The 17434-nt window shown below is 35.9% G+C and overlaps 1 protein-coding gene across 1 annotated transcript in view; it reads right to left on the bottom strand.

Moving 5' to 3' along the window:
• MALRD1 (MAM and LDL receptor class A domain containing 1) overlaps positions 1-17434 on the bottom strand; it is a gene marked incomplete at both ends in the record, with an annotated part of 578033 nt that overhangs the window by 399499 nt on the left and 161100 nt on the right. Inside the window, one exon of the mRNA XM_082648013.1 lies at positions 162-249. Within this exon, the coding sequence (XP_082504139.1) occupies positions 162-249 (88 nt within the window). The remainder of the gene's footprint in view (positions 1-161; positions 250-17434) is intronic.

Here is a 17434-nt window from a genome sequence, read left to right as displayed (position 1 = left end):
AGAAAAGATTCACAACCTTTTCCAGGGTTAATAGATTAGTAGAATAGAATAGAACTGAGAGTATTTTTGAATATTTCTGGAAATGAAATATTGATTTCCTTGGCAGTTGTTTCAAGTAAACAGGTTTGAAAAAACTCATATACTAAAATATCCTTCCTTACCAGGGTAGAGGGTGCAGTCCATAAATGACAAATCATCAATTGCAATGTCTCCAGTGAAGCCATCTCCCACTGAAGCTTCCACTGAAATCTAAGAACAATATAAGAAATTTGTTAATACTGTGAAGGAAATTAATTTCTGGAAACTCATGGTTGAAAAGGAATTCAGAATTTACCTAAAGAAAACTCTCTTCTGAACCATTAAAAACATAGTTTGCAAAAGTCTCCATAAGTAGGTATCTTGTCTCTACCTGAATACTTCCAGTAATAGGAAGCTCCACACCATACTGGGCCCATTAAATCCATGAAGCCCATTCTGTTTCTGGTGAGTATTGATTTTTTGAAATTTCAGCATATCAGATTGATATCTACTTCCTTTTAACTTTCAACCATTAATTCCAGACTGGTCCTGCTTTCTTCTGAGCCTTTAAGTATCTGAAGGCAAATTACGGAACCTTTTCCCACCGTTGCCCCAGTAGTTCAGCTGTTTCCAAGGTTAAACCTCTTCATCCTTCAAGAAACCAAATTTGTTGCCAGAGGTACTCCCTACAATGCACATTTTGAAGAGCTTTAAAATTTTTCTCCCGTCGACCTTATTCTGTAACATTTTATGGAACTGGCTAATCGTTATTAGATCTCCTTCAGAACCTCATTAATCACAGTGAACTCAGATGACATCGGTGCTTACAGGAGCTGCAGTTCCACTGAAACTCCAGTAAAATGTGAAATACTGACAAACCACTATAGTATATGGCAGATTGTGATTAGGGCTGAGATTTACTATAATAGAATTAATCGTGATGAATTATTTTAATACTCATGCAAATATGCTGCATACTTACTAGGAATCCTGCTATAATTTAATAATGAAGAACATTAAGCAAACTCAAACTTAAAAAACACATTCCTTTTTTCCACTATTACATGAATATATGTTTCTGTTTCATTTTTCCTCACAAATGCTATATGTGGAAGTTGAAATTTTATTTCATTTTTCAAATTCTCTCCTCCATTAAAAGTTGTTTCATACATTATTTATTCCTAATTAAAGAAGATAATTAAAAGGTCAAATTACTGACCTTAAGCCTCTTGACATCTTCCACCAACTTTCTAGGTTTTCTTGAGAACTACCAGAATTTTCTCCTTTATTTGTCACTGAGGAAATGACTCAATTTGGAAAAGGTTTATTCATTTAATTAATGGGCAAATATAGTTCACCTAATACTGCCTGGGGAACAGGCAGTCTCCTACTGCTTTAAAATGGGTCACCGCAAATATAAACTGCACCCTTCTTTTTACCACCAGCATGATTAAAAGAAATAAGCAGAGAAAACAAAAACACAAAAAGAATACTCAGTACAAAATCATACAATTATTCTAATAAACAAAAAGCCAGCAGTCAGAATTTGGCAGAACATACTGTAATAAAATATCTTCTGTTTTATAGGGAAAAAAGACTGCAGTTGGGTGAACAATAGGGAAAAGGTGTAAGCAAGGACTGATTAATAACTAACACACTAATTAATTACAAATACATTCTTTGGATCAATATTTGTCTATCCCAATACAATACAGGACATGGTAATAAAAAGCTCAGAAGATGCAAGAAAAAGGAAAAACTAGGATAAATAAAAATAAACACTACCAACGTGACTACACTGCTCATGATTATCTTAGTTTATTCATGAGAAGGGATAGAAAATTGATATAAAAGAATCTCAAGTCTATGAAAAGCATACCTGTACATATAAATATCTGTAAGCTAACTTTAGGGATATATACACATACATAGCTCCATTTGAGTGTGTAGGTGGATTTAACTGTTCCAAAGCATTCCTTTTGTTGTCTTTATATGGTCACAAGTTAAAGAATTGGCCATTTGTGAAAGTTACAAATTTTCTCATTTATGGTCTACACCAGGTGAGCAGCATTTCTGAGTGGATGTTGTCTGCACAAGGAGTATTTGTATTGGAGTTTACTTCATATTACATGATAAGCATTTTGATATTGTTTCTACTAGCATTCATTGCCAAAGTGAAGGCACAGAAATAATCCAGGCAGTGACAGTTGGGTCTTGCTCTAAGACACAATTTAATTACAATTTTTTACCAAAATATCTTCAATTTTCTAGTCTCTAAATGGTAGCATTCTTGAGAAAGAGTGAACAATAATTTCAAGCTGAGATACTAAAAAAAGTCAATTTGCATATATAACTGCAATCTCAGCCTCTTTTGAATATTTAATTAAGCCAGCCATTAAAAAAAAAGCCTACCTGATAACAAATCACATCTTGAGAAAAAGTTATGAATGTTGAAGTTCAATTTTACTTCTGTCCTGTATTTAATTTAGTCTTGCAAAAAGTTTTGCAACTTACCCTAAGAAACTAGTCACAAAAAAAGAGCAAACCCAAGTGTGTCTCTTCTGGAAAATCCACTTTCATTTTTGGTGTTTTTCCAATAAATGGAAGGGTATTAAAACACTAATGTTATTGTATGTGAGGCAGTATTGCCACTCTAGACATTAGGGATGCCAAATTTTACTCTTAAGTTTCATTAGCACCTTACTGAATGACTTAAAGGGCAACGGAAAATTCCAGTTTGGTCTGAATGACCTGCATTATCTGCAGAGGCCAATTCTACTTACATTAGAACTACTACTGCCGTGGAAGTTTTCTAAAGTAATCCAGCTATTCTAAGTTGTTCTCATGGGCTGGTGCATGCTCCAAATAAAGATGGAGTAGCCTTGTCAACTACCTTGGAAATATTAGTTCTAATATAACCAAAGACTATAATATAAATAAGGCTCTAAAGACTTAACAGATTTTTTTTCTATATTTAGGAAACTTTGAATTATTCATCAAAATATTTAAATGATATGAAAACTATTATCATACATATGTAAGACAGAATTTAATAATTTTTACCAAAATATCTTCGATTTCCTAACATATATATAATTAACACACACATATATATACACACTTATAAATAAAATAGTCTCTATTAACTCATTAGAAAGAAAAATGGAATTGACTCAGCCTGCCAACTAGTTTTACCAACCTGTGTTTGGAAAAAAATATGAAATTCCAGCATAATATACCAATTTTTAATATAACACATCTTCAGAAAGACTTGAAAGAAAGGAATTGTTTTTAGAATGTATAAAAAGCATGTATCCTATGTGGAGCAACTGGAACTCCAATGCATTACTGATGGGAATCCAAAATGGTACAGCCACTTTGGAAAATGGTTTGGCAGAGATAAACCCATGCACTTATGGTCAATTAATCTATGACAAAAGAGGTAAAGACAGTTTCTTCAATAAGTGGTACTGGAAAACTGGAGAGCTACATATAAAAGAATGAAATCACAACAGTCTCTAACTCCCTATATAAACTCAAAATGGATTAAGCACCTAAATCTAAGACCAGAAACCATAAAACTCCTAGAGGAAAATATAGGCAGAACACTCTTCGACAAAAAATCGTAGCAATATTTTTTTTGGATCTGTCTCCTAAAACAAAGACAATAAAAAATAAACAAATGGGACCTAATTAAACTTAAAAGCTTTTGAAAGCAAAGGAAACCACGGACAAAATGAAAAGACAACCTACTGAATGGGAGAAAATATTTGCAAATGATGTGACCTATCACGGGTTAATATCCAATGTATATAAACAGCTCATACAACTCAACAACAGTAAAACAAATAACCCAATTAAAAAATGGGCAGAAGAACTGAATTTTTCAAAAAGGAGATGCAGATGGCCAACAGGCACATGAAAAGATGCTCAACATCACTAAGCATGAGGAAAATGCAAATCGAAACCACAATGAGATATCACCTCATACCTGTCAGAATGGCTACCATCAAAAAGAACACAAATAAATGCTGGTGAGGACGCAATGAAAAGGGAACCGTCCTACACTGTTTGTGGGAAAGTAAATTGGTGCAGTCACTGTGGGAAACAGTATGGAGATTTCTCAAAAAACTAAAAATAGAACTACCATATGACCCAGCAATTCCATTCCTGGGTATATATCTGAAAAAAAAAATACTGTATTTCTTCTTCGCTAATGCCAGGCTTTACAATATATGGATTGCTAAGAATTTTTTTTCTTTGAGTGTCTACTTGGGTATTGTGCCAACTGTTTCCTTGGTTACCAAGCAAGAAAAAAGTCTGGAGTTTCTCACCATCAACGACAGAAGAGACTAAATGGTGATGACCCAATTCCCATGAGTTTAGTTTAACCCAAACAGTGCTTTCAAGTAGAATAGTTTGCCAAGTACTTTTAGAGTAGGATATTTCACAAGAAGATACTGCCAGTAGTTGCCACAATCCCCATTACTCCCTATCACACCTAACTCTAAGGCGGAGTGTCAGTTGCCATTAATTATTTTACACCTGAACTACTTCTCTTAATTCACATCCCTTGCTTCCAGGGGCACTTGGGTTTGCAATTCCTTTTGCATACTAGTTAGGTCAGAAACCACGAAGGGTCTGAGACTTTACCCTACTCGCAAGCTAACGTCAGGTTGCCACTGTTTCATATACGTTTACTGACAGAAGACACAAGATCCTTGATTTACAGAGATAGCAAAACTCATCAGCCAGAGAAATAACTTCCACTGGTTCCCCACTTCCCACAGGGAAACATAAGTGCCAGATGTTTCCCTGCATGAGTAATGGGTTGCACCATAGAAGAAGAACCCCAACATTAGGAATTTCTAGCTGTTATAGGCTGCTGGCACATCTGAGGGAGAGGGAGGAGGAAAAGGAGGAGGTGAAGCAAGAGGGAAGGAAGGGGAGGGGCAGTAAGTAGGTAAATTACTCCAGAATGTAAGCAAATGTCTCAGGGTAGACTCCATGCAATACATCCTTTGCTCAGAAGCTGAATAATGCAGGACACAAGAAATGCATGGAGAACCGTCTCCCAATGGGGAAGCTGGACAGTGCTACATTGCTGATGTATTTAACTTGTAGGAGTATGATGATCCCTTCATGTATGTGTAAATTGAAACATTTATCTAAATTCAGCCTCCTTTCCTCTTATACCTCATTTTATACTATTCTGAACTGAATGACTGTAACTTGTTGGAGTCTCTCAGAGATGGCCACTCAGCTGCTGTTAGCCCAGGTCCTTTTCCACCGACAAGATCTTTTCCCATCAGAGCTTCTGCTATATTAAGAGTAGAGATTGTTTTTTTTTTTTAAATAAATTTATTTATTTATTTTTGGCTGCGTTGGGTCTTCATTGCTGCACGTGGGCTTTTCTCTAGTTGCGGCAAGTGGGGGCTACTCTTTGTCGCGGTGCACAGGCTTCTCAATGCGGTGGCTTCTCTTGTTGCAGAGCATGGGCTCGAGGTGTGTGGGCTCAGTAGTTGCAGCACGCAGGCTCTAGAGAGCAGGATTAAGAGCACAGGCTCAGTAGTTGTGGCGCATGGGCTTAGTTGCTCCACGGCATGTGGGATCTTCCCAGACCAGGGATCGAACCATTGTCCCCTACACTGGCAGGCAGATTCTTAACCACTGCACCACCAGGGAAGTCCGAGAGTAGAGATTTAAAAAAAGGAAAAAAAAATCAAGGAGGGAAGGATGTGGTTGAAGGAATAAGGTCACTGAGAATTTCATTCAGGCTTCTTTATTTAGACAGAATTTTGTTATTCATCTTGAATGAAAGAAACCTAAAAAAATTATCTCTGAGTTATTCAGGTCATATTAGATTGATTTGCTTTCCACGGTTTTAAAGGGTTGGCAAGTCAGAAAGATTATGTCTGCTACTTTTTTCACTAAGCCATTTTAGATGTACAGGAAGGGCCAAAATTTGGGTGAGTTTTTCCCCCTCTAATTCTTCACAGTGCCTTTGTGGAACTTGCCTAAGTGGATTTTAAGAGGGATAAATGTTAAAAAAAAAAAAAAAAAGGGGATAAATGTTGATCAATTTGAAATTAATTTGCTACGTGAAACTCTACAAACTCATATGTTATTTTAAAGCATCTTCCAAGGACTCATATAGCACATAACCCATTTCACATCTCATCTATTATGTGATGAAGACAAATAAGTAGTTCTCAATTTCCCTAGTTCTAAGAATTTATACGGAACCTATTTGATTGGAGGTTACAAAGATACATTTAATTGAAAAAAGCCTGATCAATATTAGAGAGAGAAAAGGGATGCACGTTTAAAATTATTGACTTAAAAGTTTGGAAAACTGTGTTTTTATTATTTGAAAATGATGCAATATGGTATAATAGGATTTTTTAAACTTTATTAGAGTATAATTGATTTACAATGGTGTGTTACTTTCTACTTAATAACAAAGTGAATCAGTTATACATATACATATGTCCCCATATTTCTTCCCTCTTGCATCTCCCTCCCTCCCACCCTCCCTATCCCACCTCTCTAGGTGGTCACAAAGCACTGAGCTGATCTCCCTGTGCTATGCAGCTGCTTCCCACTAGCTATCTATTTTACGTTTGGTAGTGTATATATGTCCATGCCACTCTCTCACTTCGTCCCAACTTACCCTTCCCCCTCCCCGTATCCTCAAGTCCATTCTCTAGTAGGTCTGCATCTTTATTCCCATCTTGCCCCTAGGTTCTTCTGACCATTTTCTTTTCTTTTTTTTTAGATTCCATATACATGTATTAGCATATGGTATTAGTTCTTCTCTTTCTGAATTACTTCACTTTGTATGACAGCCTGTAGGTCCATCCACCTCACTACAAATAACAGTTTCATTCTTTTCATGGTTGAGTAATACTCCATTGTATATATGTGCCACATCTTTATACATTCATCTGTTGATGGACACTTAGGTTGCTTCCATGTCCTGGCTATTGTAAATACAGCTGCAATGAACATTTTTGGCACATGACTCTTTTTGAATTATGGTTTTCTCAGGGTATATGCCCAGTAGTTGGATTGCTGGGTTGTATGGTAGTTCTATTTTTAGTTTTTTAAGGAACCTCCATACTGCTTTCCATAGTGGCTGTATCAATTTAAATTCCCACCAACAGTGCAAAAGGGTTCCCTTCTCTCCACACCCTCTCCAGCATTTATTGTTTGTAAATTTTTTGATGATGGCCATTCTGACTGGTGTGAGATGATATTGCATTGTAGTTTTGATTTGCATTTCTCTAATGATTAATGATGTTGAGCATTCTTTCACGTGTTTGTTGGCAATCTATATATCTTCTTTGGAGAAATGTCTATTTAGGTCTTCTGCCCATTTTTGGATTGGGTTGTTTGGTTTTTTGATGTTGAGCTGCATATGTTCCTTGTACGTTTTGGAGATTAACTCTTTGTCAGTTGCTTCATTTGCAAATATTTCCTCCCATTCTGAGGGTTGTCTTTTTGTCTGGTTTATGGTTTCTTTTGCTGTGCAAAAGCTTTTAAGTTTCATTAGATCCCATTTGTTTATTTTTGTTCTTATTTCCATTTCACTAGAATGTGGGTCAAAAAGGATCTTGCTGTGATTTATATCATAGAGTGTTCTGCCTATGTTTTCCTCTAAGAGTTTGATGGTGTCTGGCTTTACATTTAGGTCTTTAATCCATTTTGAGTTTATTTTTGTGTATGGTGTTAGGGAGTGTCCTAATTTCATTCTTCTACATGTAGTTATCCAGTTTTCCCCGCACCACTTATTGAAGAGGCTGTCCTTTCTCCAGTGTATATTCGTGCCTCCTTTATCAAAGATAAGGTGACCATATGTGCATGGGATTATCTCTGGGCTTTCTATCCTGTTCCATTGATCTATATTTCTATTTTTGTGCCAGTGCCATACTGTCTTGATTACTGTAGCTTTGTAGTATAGTCTGAAGACAGGGAGCCTGATTCCTATAGCTCCATTTTTCTTTCTCAAGATTGCTTTGGCTATTCGAGGTCTTTTGTGTTTCCATACAAATTGTGAAATTTTTTGTTCTAGTTCCATGAAAAATGCCAGTGGTAGTTTGATAGGGATTGCATTGAATCAGCTATCTTCTATTAACTACATTTAAGTTGGTGTTTTTAAATACAGTTTAAGAGAGAAAATAGGCCTCTTGATGCCATTTAAGAGATAAGCTTGAATGAATAGTCATACTTACAGTACATCTCCAGGTATTTTTAAAATAAATTCAGACATGAAATAACTGTGACACCTAATTTAGATATCATTTAATATTTCCTAAACTTGTCTTACCATCAGAATCACCAAGGGTTTTTATTAAAAATGCAGGTTCTTAGGACTCTCCTCTGGGGCTTCTGATATAGTACATGTAAAGATTGAGAATCTGTATTTTTTTTTAAATGCTCCAGGTGGTTCTGATAATTAGGAACATTTGAGAACTACTAGTCTAATCCTAATGTTGTGTTTGAAAGGATAAAGTGGATTCCTAGAGAAATAAAATCCCTCGCTAGATAACTTAGACACTTTACACACACACACACACACGCACACACACACACACACACACACGCTTTAGAGATAAAAAGTATTCTACCTAATAACTGAGATAAGACATAGTACATGAATGCGTCTTAAACCAGATTCTGTCTACTCAGTGCTACCAGGAGAACGTCATTACGCACAGATTTGTTTCTCAAAAGGAAAAGTTTGCTGTCGTTTTCCTAAACTCTGGAGATCTTTAGTTTTATCTTGTAGCCTCTTGTATATCAACTGAAGCCTTGAGAGAAAATTATTTTCAATTTTGATACGCCCTCTCTTTCTACTTCCTAAGAATCTATTCCTCTAGGTGTCTACCATCACCTCTGCTAGACCTAAAAATAATACCGCATCTCACAGTGAGCTCTCAGCACTCAGGCTTATGCAGAATATAAGCCTCCTTTAACGGCAATATTTCAATGTTGAAAGAATATTAAAACTAGCACAATATGCAAGCCACTTAGTACAGACTTCATTTAAACCTGCTTCTCATCTCCAGGATTTTAAAAGGTATGCTGGGCAATGCTGCAAGTTCATGGATAGCAATCAACAGTTACCCTAATGCAATGAAAATCAGTTGAGATACCATCCTCACTGCCCTGGCCTCACTGTCCTGGTTCAGTGGGGCCTCTGCAGGAGGTACAGACAGGCATGCATAGGACAGGGACAGCTGTCCTTGTTCTTAACTCACACCCAAGGACACAACGTTTTCAACAGGTGTTAAAGAGACCAAGACACAAAACCATTAGTCTACTTTTTTTCTGGTAGGTAGATGAACTTTGCAATAATTAAGTCTCGAAGTAAATCTAAAATCTACATATACATATAAAACAGTTTGCTTTCGGAATTGCACGTTGACATATCTGCTGGTTCTGTAGAAAATGCAAGTAAGCAACGGCCTTTAGAAACAAAAGTCATGAGCCCTGAAGCCCTCCTAATTTTGAATCCCATGGAAACCGAAGTTTCACCTCTCACTAATCTCTTAAAAATTAATTTTACATAAAATTATCTAAGTAAGCAAGGGAAGGTAAGGCACCTGAGGAAGCAGTGAATAGAGGAATAAATGTAGTAAGTCATGTGTACAAATGTCATGGTGTGATGTGGTAATACAAAAATCAATATCACCTAACATCTTAAACCTTGGGTTAAAGAGACTATTCTTTAAAAACTAGACAGTTTTGGACAGAGTTTTAGACAGGAGAATGGAAAGTCATACCATACAGATTATTAAAAGTGTTTCCTTTGGCGTAATTTGAGGATAGGACATTCACTTCCATATAATTCATAAGAATCTGAGAGTTAAAAATAAGGTTGCCCTGTCAAACCCTCACTTTCATGCTCTTTTGCATCTCCTCCATCCTTGTGTGAGTGACCTCTTTTCAGCCTCTTCTATTAAGCCTTCGGAAAACATATATTTTGTTTTCACCTCATCAGAAAACCATTACTTCGCATCCTAGCCTTCTGAGTCAGCAGAAGACCATTTGTATTCCAAGCTTGTTTTTAGTATGTATTCCTAAACCTAGATGATTGGGAAGAGTTGATACAATTCCCAATATACCTTTCAGTTAATAATCAGTGTGATCTGTCTACAGGGTAAGAGAAAAAAGGCCTGAAAGTGTTTTCTAATTATGCAGCCTTTTAAACAAACCTAAACAAATCATAATGCTTGGAAATATTCAAAAGTTATGTTCAAACTGGTAATTGGTAATGTGGCAACATGAGAAAAACAAAACAAAGAATCATGTCTAAGGATGACATACAATTTCTAAGATCAACAACAACAATAATCCTATTTCTATTATAATATTGAAAGAATATAATGATCTTGTGGAATCCATAGTGGCATATTATAAAGATCAGGGTTCAACAAAGTCATCAAGTTTTTTTCTTTAATTGGAAGCTTCATTAAAAAAAAAAAAGTTTGTTTTCTCAATTGGAACACAGCCATACCAATTTTTTTTCTCTCAATTTTTTTTAAGTCTCTAAGTTGCCTTTATTCTACCATGACTCTGTTGAGTAGAGCAACTCTATGGCTCATGGTGCCTAAAATATTTACTACCTTGCTCTTGACGAGAAAAGTTTGCAAACCCCTGGTATAGATTAAAACTGTTTTGACTGTCAGAATCAATAACAATCGAATGGTCCTTTCACAGCCTTTCATTTTTTAAGTAAATAATTTAAAAATATAAAAATATCTTAAATCACTTAATCCTGAATAATTTAGGCTAAACTGTTTTGAACTTGCCTTTTTTCGAAAACTTATTTCCTTTCTATGAAAGTTAAAAAGTTGTGTATTCAATTTAGATCCAAAACCAGAAAAAAACTGTGTTAGGAATATTTGTAGATGCTCTCAATTTTAAAAGTCTTAGATAAACTTTTGAAATGCAAAATATATTTTATGTACTCTACTCTTAGGTATAACCTTGGGTGAGCCCTTCTTTTAGGTGAAGCTTACAAAAAGGAAAGGCATATAACCGTGATAAGATTTTAAAGTATTTTTGAAAATTATAGCTTAACCTGTAAAGCCAGATTTTCTATATAGTAACCTTCCATTTTATGTGCTTTTGGTGGTTTTAGAGGCAGGAGTCTAGGTTTTGGAGATATAAATAGAATATCAATGTATTTTACCTAATATAAGGTTAAATACTGAAAGGACATATGTTGAGAAGTTAACTCAGGAAGAAAGAATGATGGGCAGAGTGAAACATGGAAGGAAGCAAGGCTGCTTATAAGGATGACTTATCAACTTGGCTATCACTGTGATGCAACCTAATGGGCCTTTTGAGGAGCTCTATGGAATAGTCTAAGAACCATCAATCTGGGAGGAGGGAAGGGCTTCATCCCCTACTGGTCATGGGTGAGCCCCCAGGGCATGAACTTCCCCACACTTCGGGGCTGCACCTGCAGGAATATCCCACCTCTTAAGTGACAGAAGCCCGTGGGTTGTGGGCAGGCCCAGGCAAGTGTTGTCCTATCACACCTGTACCAAGTGGTCCAAGCCTGAGGTGGAAGCCTGCACAGAACTGTTACAGCAGGAGCTAAAGTAAAAGGTGGGGCTGAGAGAGTGAGAAGTGGTGCCCAGGTGTCCTTAAGTGGGAACTGGGAAATGTTTTCCTTTGTATTATAAGAGATGCAGATGTGCATCTTTCAAGAATATGTCCATACATTAAGTACTATTTAAGTACAATGATGAGTCACCTAATTCTGCTCTTTGGTTTTCCCACTTTAAACACCCTCCCTGGACGAATCAATCCTCTATTTTCAACCACTACTGATATGTTGATTATCCCAAACCTCCCTTCAATCCATACTTCCCTAAACTTCAGACTGTTTTTCTTTTTTCCCCCAACCACTGGCTGAGCCTTTCTACTTTGACGTCCCTCAAAGTTTTAAAATGTCTTTAAACAACTCATCTTTCTCCCTAAAACTCCCTCTCTTTCACCCTCTGTTCTATATTTCAACAGATGGCTCTTGTTGTTGTTCCCACCAGAATCATGAATGACTTTTGATTACTCCCCATCATTCACACCACACATGCAAGCCTCAGTGGCATTACTTTCTAAATATTTCTTGAATCCTTTTCATTCCATCTGTACTAGCTTATATTCCTAGCTTAGGCCCCGGTTGCCTCCTACCTAAACTAAACTGTATATATATATATATATATTTTTTTTAATTTTATTATCAGTTTTTTAATGGTAAGCCCTACTTCAAACATGTTCTTCAAACATCACTAACAGAGTGATGTATCTAGAAGTCACTTAGGATTGTTCCACTTAACTGATTAAAACCTCAGTGGTGCGCATCAGTTCTAGGTCAATGTACTCATTCGTGACCATGACAAATGAGTCATTCCCTGACCTGGCTTCTGTCTACCTTTCTCTGCCTCAAACGTTATGCACCATGAATTATACATCAGCACAGCGGTTCTTCACAGCAGCATGCTGCTTCTCGTCTGTGTGTATCTGCATAGGTTCCTGTGACTCCTTACTCCTGACCCCCAGCCCCAACATGGGCTATCGCCTATAGACACTGTAAGACCTAAGTCATACAACACCTTCCTGGATATCACCATACCCGGGTCAGATGTCTTTTAAAAAAAATCATTTTTATTGTAATTATTTGCTGGAGTTTCTCACTTTGTCCCCTTTAGAATGTATGCTCCATGAGGACGATGACCATCTACTATTTGTGTCTGTATCGACACCAAGTGGCACAGGGCCTAGGGCAATGGAGGGCCTGATAGCAGTGAACAAATGATACATCAACAGACATGAACGAGCACTTTAGAAAAAAAGTTAAATTTTACAGAAGGAGATTATACTAGAAAGTTCATTCTGCTGTTTATGTTCCATTTCTATCAGGAAATTATTTCATTATTTACTTTCAGTATATAATAAAAAAGAGAGAGAGGAACGAATGGTCATCTCTAAAATATACAATAGTAGAGCTGTTGCTATCAGTAGAATTTGAATTATCTGAAAGTAAAAACATAAACTATGATCTTAAATGCGCTTTAGGGGCTCAAAAATAATTGAAATTCATGGTAGCTTAATAAAAGTTTAGGAAAGCTTTTTTAATATATGATAAAACTAAATTTTAGTTTCTTAAGAAGGATTTTTGTGACTCTCATAACATGCAAGAAGAATTGTAGAGTTCAGTCAATTGTGAAAAAGTGGAATTTATAGAATTTTATAATTAGAAACAACTTAGAGATTATTTCATTATTCTGATGAGAAATTAGGTAATTAGAAGATTAAGTAACATCCATAAAGTCACTAGGTCCCTTAATGGAAAATTTAATCTTTAGAATCCAGGTATTTTAATTCCTGGTTTGAGGTTATTTCCATTTTAACACATTGTTTCCCCAGTATTTTTAAAAATTAAAGTTGGGAAATTATATTTGTCTTACATGTACAGCAAAATATATCAAACTCAGCATAACAGCATAACTAATATGTATATCTATTCAAAACAAAACGAGAAAATTCCATATAAAAACCATCTCAAAATAATTGAACATAACTAATCGGGTAATCTAACAGGAAAAGCTCTAACAAAGGTATTTTATCCCTGAAAAGGGAACAAATTGAAGAAAATAAGATAAATTCTTTGTAAACATGATGGAATAGAAGCTGATTCATTTTAATCCAAAGCTTCAATTTGAAGCAAATTGACTTTCAAGTTATTCTCATTTTTCGTTACAATCTCGTTTTTCATTACATTAGACTATGCTTCATATTAACTATAATCAATTTTTCATCCTAACACGTGATGAAAATACAAAGGGTCACCATGCTGGCAATAAGTAGGAAGAATATTTGTTTCTAGCTAAATTCTTTTAGTTTCTTGGAGAGTTTTTTTTAATAGAATGGTCTTATTCGAACACAATGATTCTTCTTCATCCTCACAGAACTGGGGTCTGTGAGGAAAAATAAGCAGCAGCTTAAAGATGACAAAGTGTTAAAGATAAGGTGCTACTAACTAAAACTGCAGGGGGACAAGCAGACTGCCTGAACCATTTAACTCTATCCTTATAACAATGAAAAAGCAAGAGGGAAGAGAGTGGGAGTCACATATTCATTCATTTGGATATTGACAAGACTGTATTCACTGAAATTCATCTTCATGCTTGCATATGTGCTTTTAATTCTGGCTGATACAGCAAAAGTTACAAGAAATCCATCCCTGTTTTTCAGGTAACTATAATCTAAGGGCTAATATTAGACTGATAATTTATATAAAACTTTTATCCATAACAGAATATTTTAGCTACCTGTTGTCTGGATAAACACCCATTTCACTCTGTGCAAAAAGGCACACAATCATGTCACTTTGCTCTGGTTTGAGTCCAAGAGGACTTTTGCTTTAAAGGCAATTTATGTTAGTATTTAAGAACTTGAACTCTGGAGCCATACTGCAATCTTAAAAACCTGGTTCTACTACTCAATGTCTTCAAGTTCCTTTATTTTGACTTCATTTTAGACTTACAGAAAAGATGCAAAAATAACACAAAAAGTCCCCTTATGTCCTTCACCCTACTTCTAATGTTTACATTTTACTGAACAATCCTATTTTCTCCCGGAAAGAATAGAACCCTCCCCTTAGTGTTCTGGGGAGATTATAAAAAGATAGTATACAAAACACAGCACCTGGCACATAGAATGTTAAGTTAATATTAGCCATGGTTAATTATTTTGTTTTATATCTACATGGGTAAAGCTTTGGTAGAAATGGAGAAGCTCCACGATTTGGCTTTGGGCTTCTGTGACTAATTAGGGTTACGGCCAGAACTCATGGAAATAGGTCTCAGGGCAGATTCCCTTTAAAACAGATATGAGACAGAGATTTGGGTACAGAAATTTTCCTGGGGAACTCACGTGGAACCAACAGCTGGAGGGGAGTCAGGGAGGAAGGACCGAGTGGAGGGAGCAGTTGAGCTGTGATGCAGTCACAAGAGAGGCCTCAGCCAGCCCAACAGGGAGCCCAGGAACTGGGACAGTCCTTCAGAGTCATCCTACATTGAGGCAAGAGTACTGAGCTTTTAGGCCCGCATTGACCATACTGCAGATACGGGCTGTCTTCAAGGGGAGGCATCCCCTTGGCAAGTCAACTCTCTTGAATGCAATTTCTAGAGAGAGAATCAGCTGAGAGGCATTAGCTGCCCACAGTCCCAGCAGCTCGGGGAGGAGCACTTCGGTCCTGAGAAACTTTGTGTGGACAGAGCTAATTCATGGCCAGTGAATCAAAACTACATCATCTATTCTGTTCGGTGACAGATACTGAAAAGTTAAATTAAAATCTATATATTAACACTCAAAGTCTGTTTGAACATTTGCCTTTTGCTACATTTTGCTTTTGTTTTCTTTTGTTTAGGAACCTCTAGAGAGCAATCATTATTAATATAACATGGAGGTATACGGAGTTAGGGAAAAAGAGAAGCTAATTCTCTCCCCCTTCCCAGGACTCAGACTGATCAAGATGCTCAGCGTCCTACACCTTGGCAGCATTCACAGATGCCACCACCTTTGGACTGAATATAGGGAGACCTTCTGTCAGTGGGCAGTAGCAGTCCTGGGAGATTTTGTGAATAGTGACTATAAAGGTTGGATCTGTTACAGAGTATTGCGTAGAGTTCCCTATGCTATACAGTAGGTCCTTATTAGTAATGGCCTATATAGGGAAAGAATTTTAAAAAGAGTGCATATATGTATATGGGTAATAGATTCACTTTGCTCTACACCTGAAACTAACACAACATCGTACATCAACTATACCCCAATAAAAATTTAAAAAATAATAACAATGTTTAATAATATAAAGTTAAAATAGTATTAATATTAAATACGCATAGTATTATTAAGTAACAGTAGATATCAAGCTCAATTTCCTGATCCTAACCTTAATGTAAATGCTTAAACTTTTCTGTACAGTTGTTAACAACTATTTAATGAAAATTAATTAATTTATGCGTGAACAATTTTATTCTACAGGACACCATCATCTTGAGAATATCATGCCAATTTTTTTTGAAAATTATCAGAATTATTTACATTTTATCCTTCTTATTTTGCATATACATATGGCTATAATAAGCAGTTTGTATTATACACCTTAAGTAATAAACTTAATCAAAAAAATAAAATAAAGGTTGGATCTAGATATTTACAACAAAGTGAATGACATGTGGGAACTACAGACAAAAGCTGGGTTTTTATTTTTTGTTATGTGAGGACAAAAAAATGTAGGCAATATTGAGGGGGAGAGAAAAAGACCTGCTTTGATGCAGGTGGAAACTACTGATCCAGAGGATAAATCTGGATTACCCGCCATAATGCAAGTCAAGCTAGAGGCATGAAAGACAAAGATAAGGCCATAATTATTAGAATAGACACCAGTCGGAACCATGAAAACACCACACCTAGAGAGGCAGGGAAAGTCCTGAAAGGAGTCACTTTTTACTAAAGCTAATTAATGAAATGGAACCCAAGGAAGCATTACTGAGATAAATCCCATTTGGTCACGATATATTATCCTTTTGTTAATATTGGTGAAATTAATTTGCTAAAATTGTGTTAAGAATGTCAAATCTAAATTCATAACAGATACTGATCTGTCATTTTCTTCTCTTGTGACATTTCTGATTTTGGTATGAGGATAATACTGGCCTCGGGAAATGTTTCCTCCTCTTTTTTTTATTTTTTGAAAGACTTTGATATAATTAACCAGTGAATATATCTGTGCCTGGAGTTTTCCTTGCATGAAGCTTTAAATGTGTATTAAACTTCTTTAACTGAGACAGGGCTCTTTGAGTTTCCTATTTCTTCCTGAGTCAGTTTTGGTAATTTATGTTCATTTCATCTAAGTAGTCCAATTTATTGGCAGAAAGTGCTTCATAATACTCCTTTATTACCCTTTAAATTTCAGTAGACTCTGTCATTATGACCCCCATAACTATTATTCAGTACTATTTTTACCTTGACTTTCTATCATTATATTACAAGATAAGAGAAAGAACAGGTAGTCTGCGCTGGCTACCAGGAGGGGAGAAATGCCTTTCTTTATTTATTTAGAAGAATTAGGCACAAAGATAGAGGAAAAGGCTTTTATCTCCTCAACCATTTAGAAAGGAGAAAAAGATCATATAATGTTATTCTAGTTCAGTGACAGACTTCAGTTTTTATTTTTAAACTTAATAACTCCTATTATATTATTATTACATTAAAGCTGTTGTTATTGCTAACATTTGAGTAATTACCATATGCCTAGCTCTTTTCTAAGTGTCTTATATATGTATATATGAATATATGTAATCTTCAATAAAAACTATACAAGGTAGTACTA

Source organism: Grampus griseus (genome assembly GCF_964374135.1).
Source record: "Grampus griseus genome assembly, chromosome: 2".
NCBI classification, from domain to species: domain Eukaryota; kingdom Metazoa; phylum Chordata; class Mammalia; order Artiodactyla; family Delphinidae; genus Grampus; species Grampus griseus.
The sequence above is the reverse complement of the archived record's forward strand: the minus strand, read 5'-3'. Positions and strand labels throughout refer to the sequence as shown.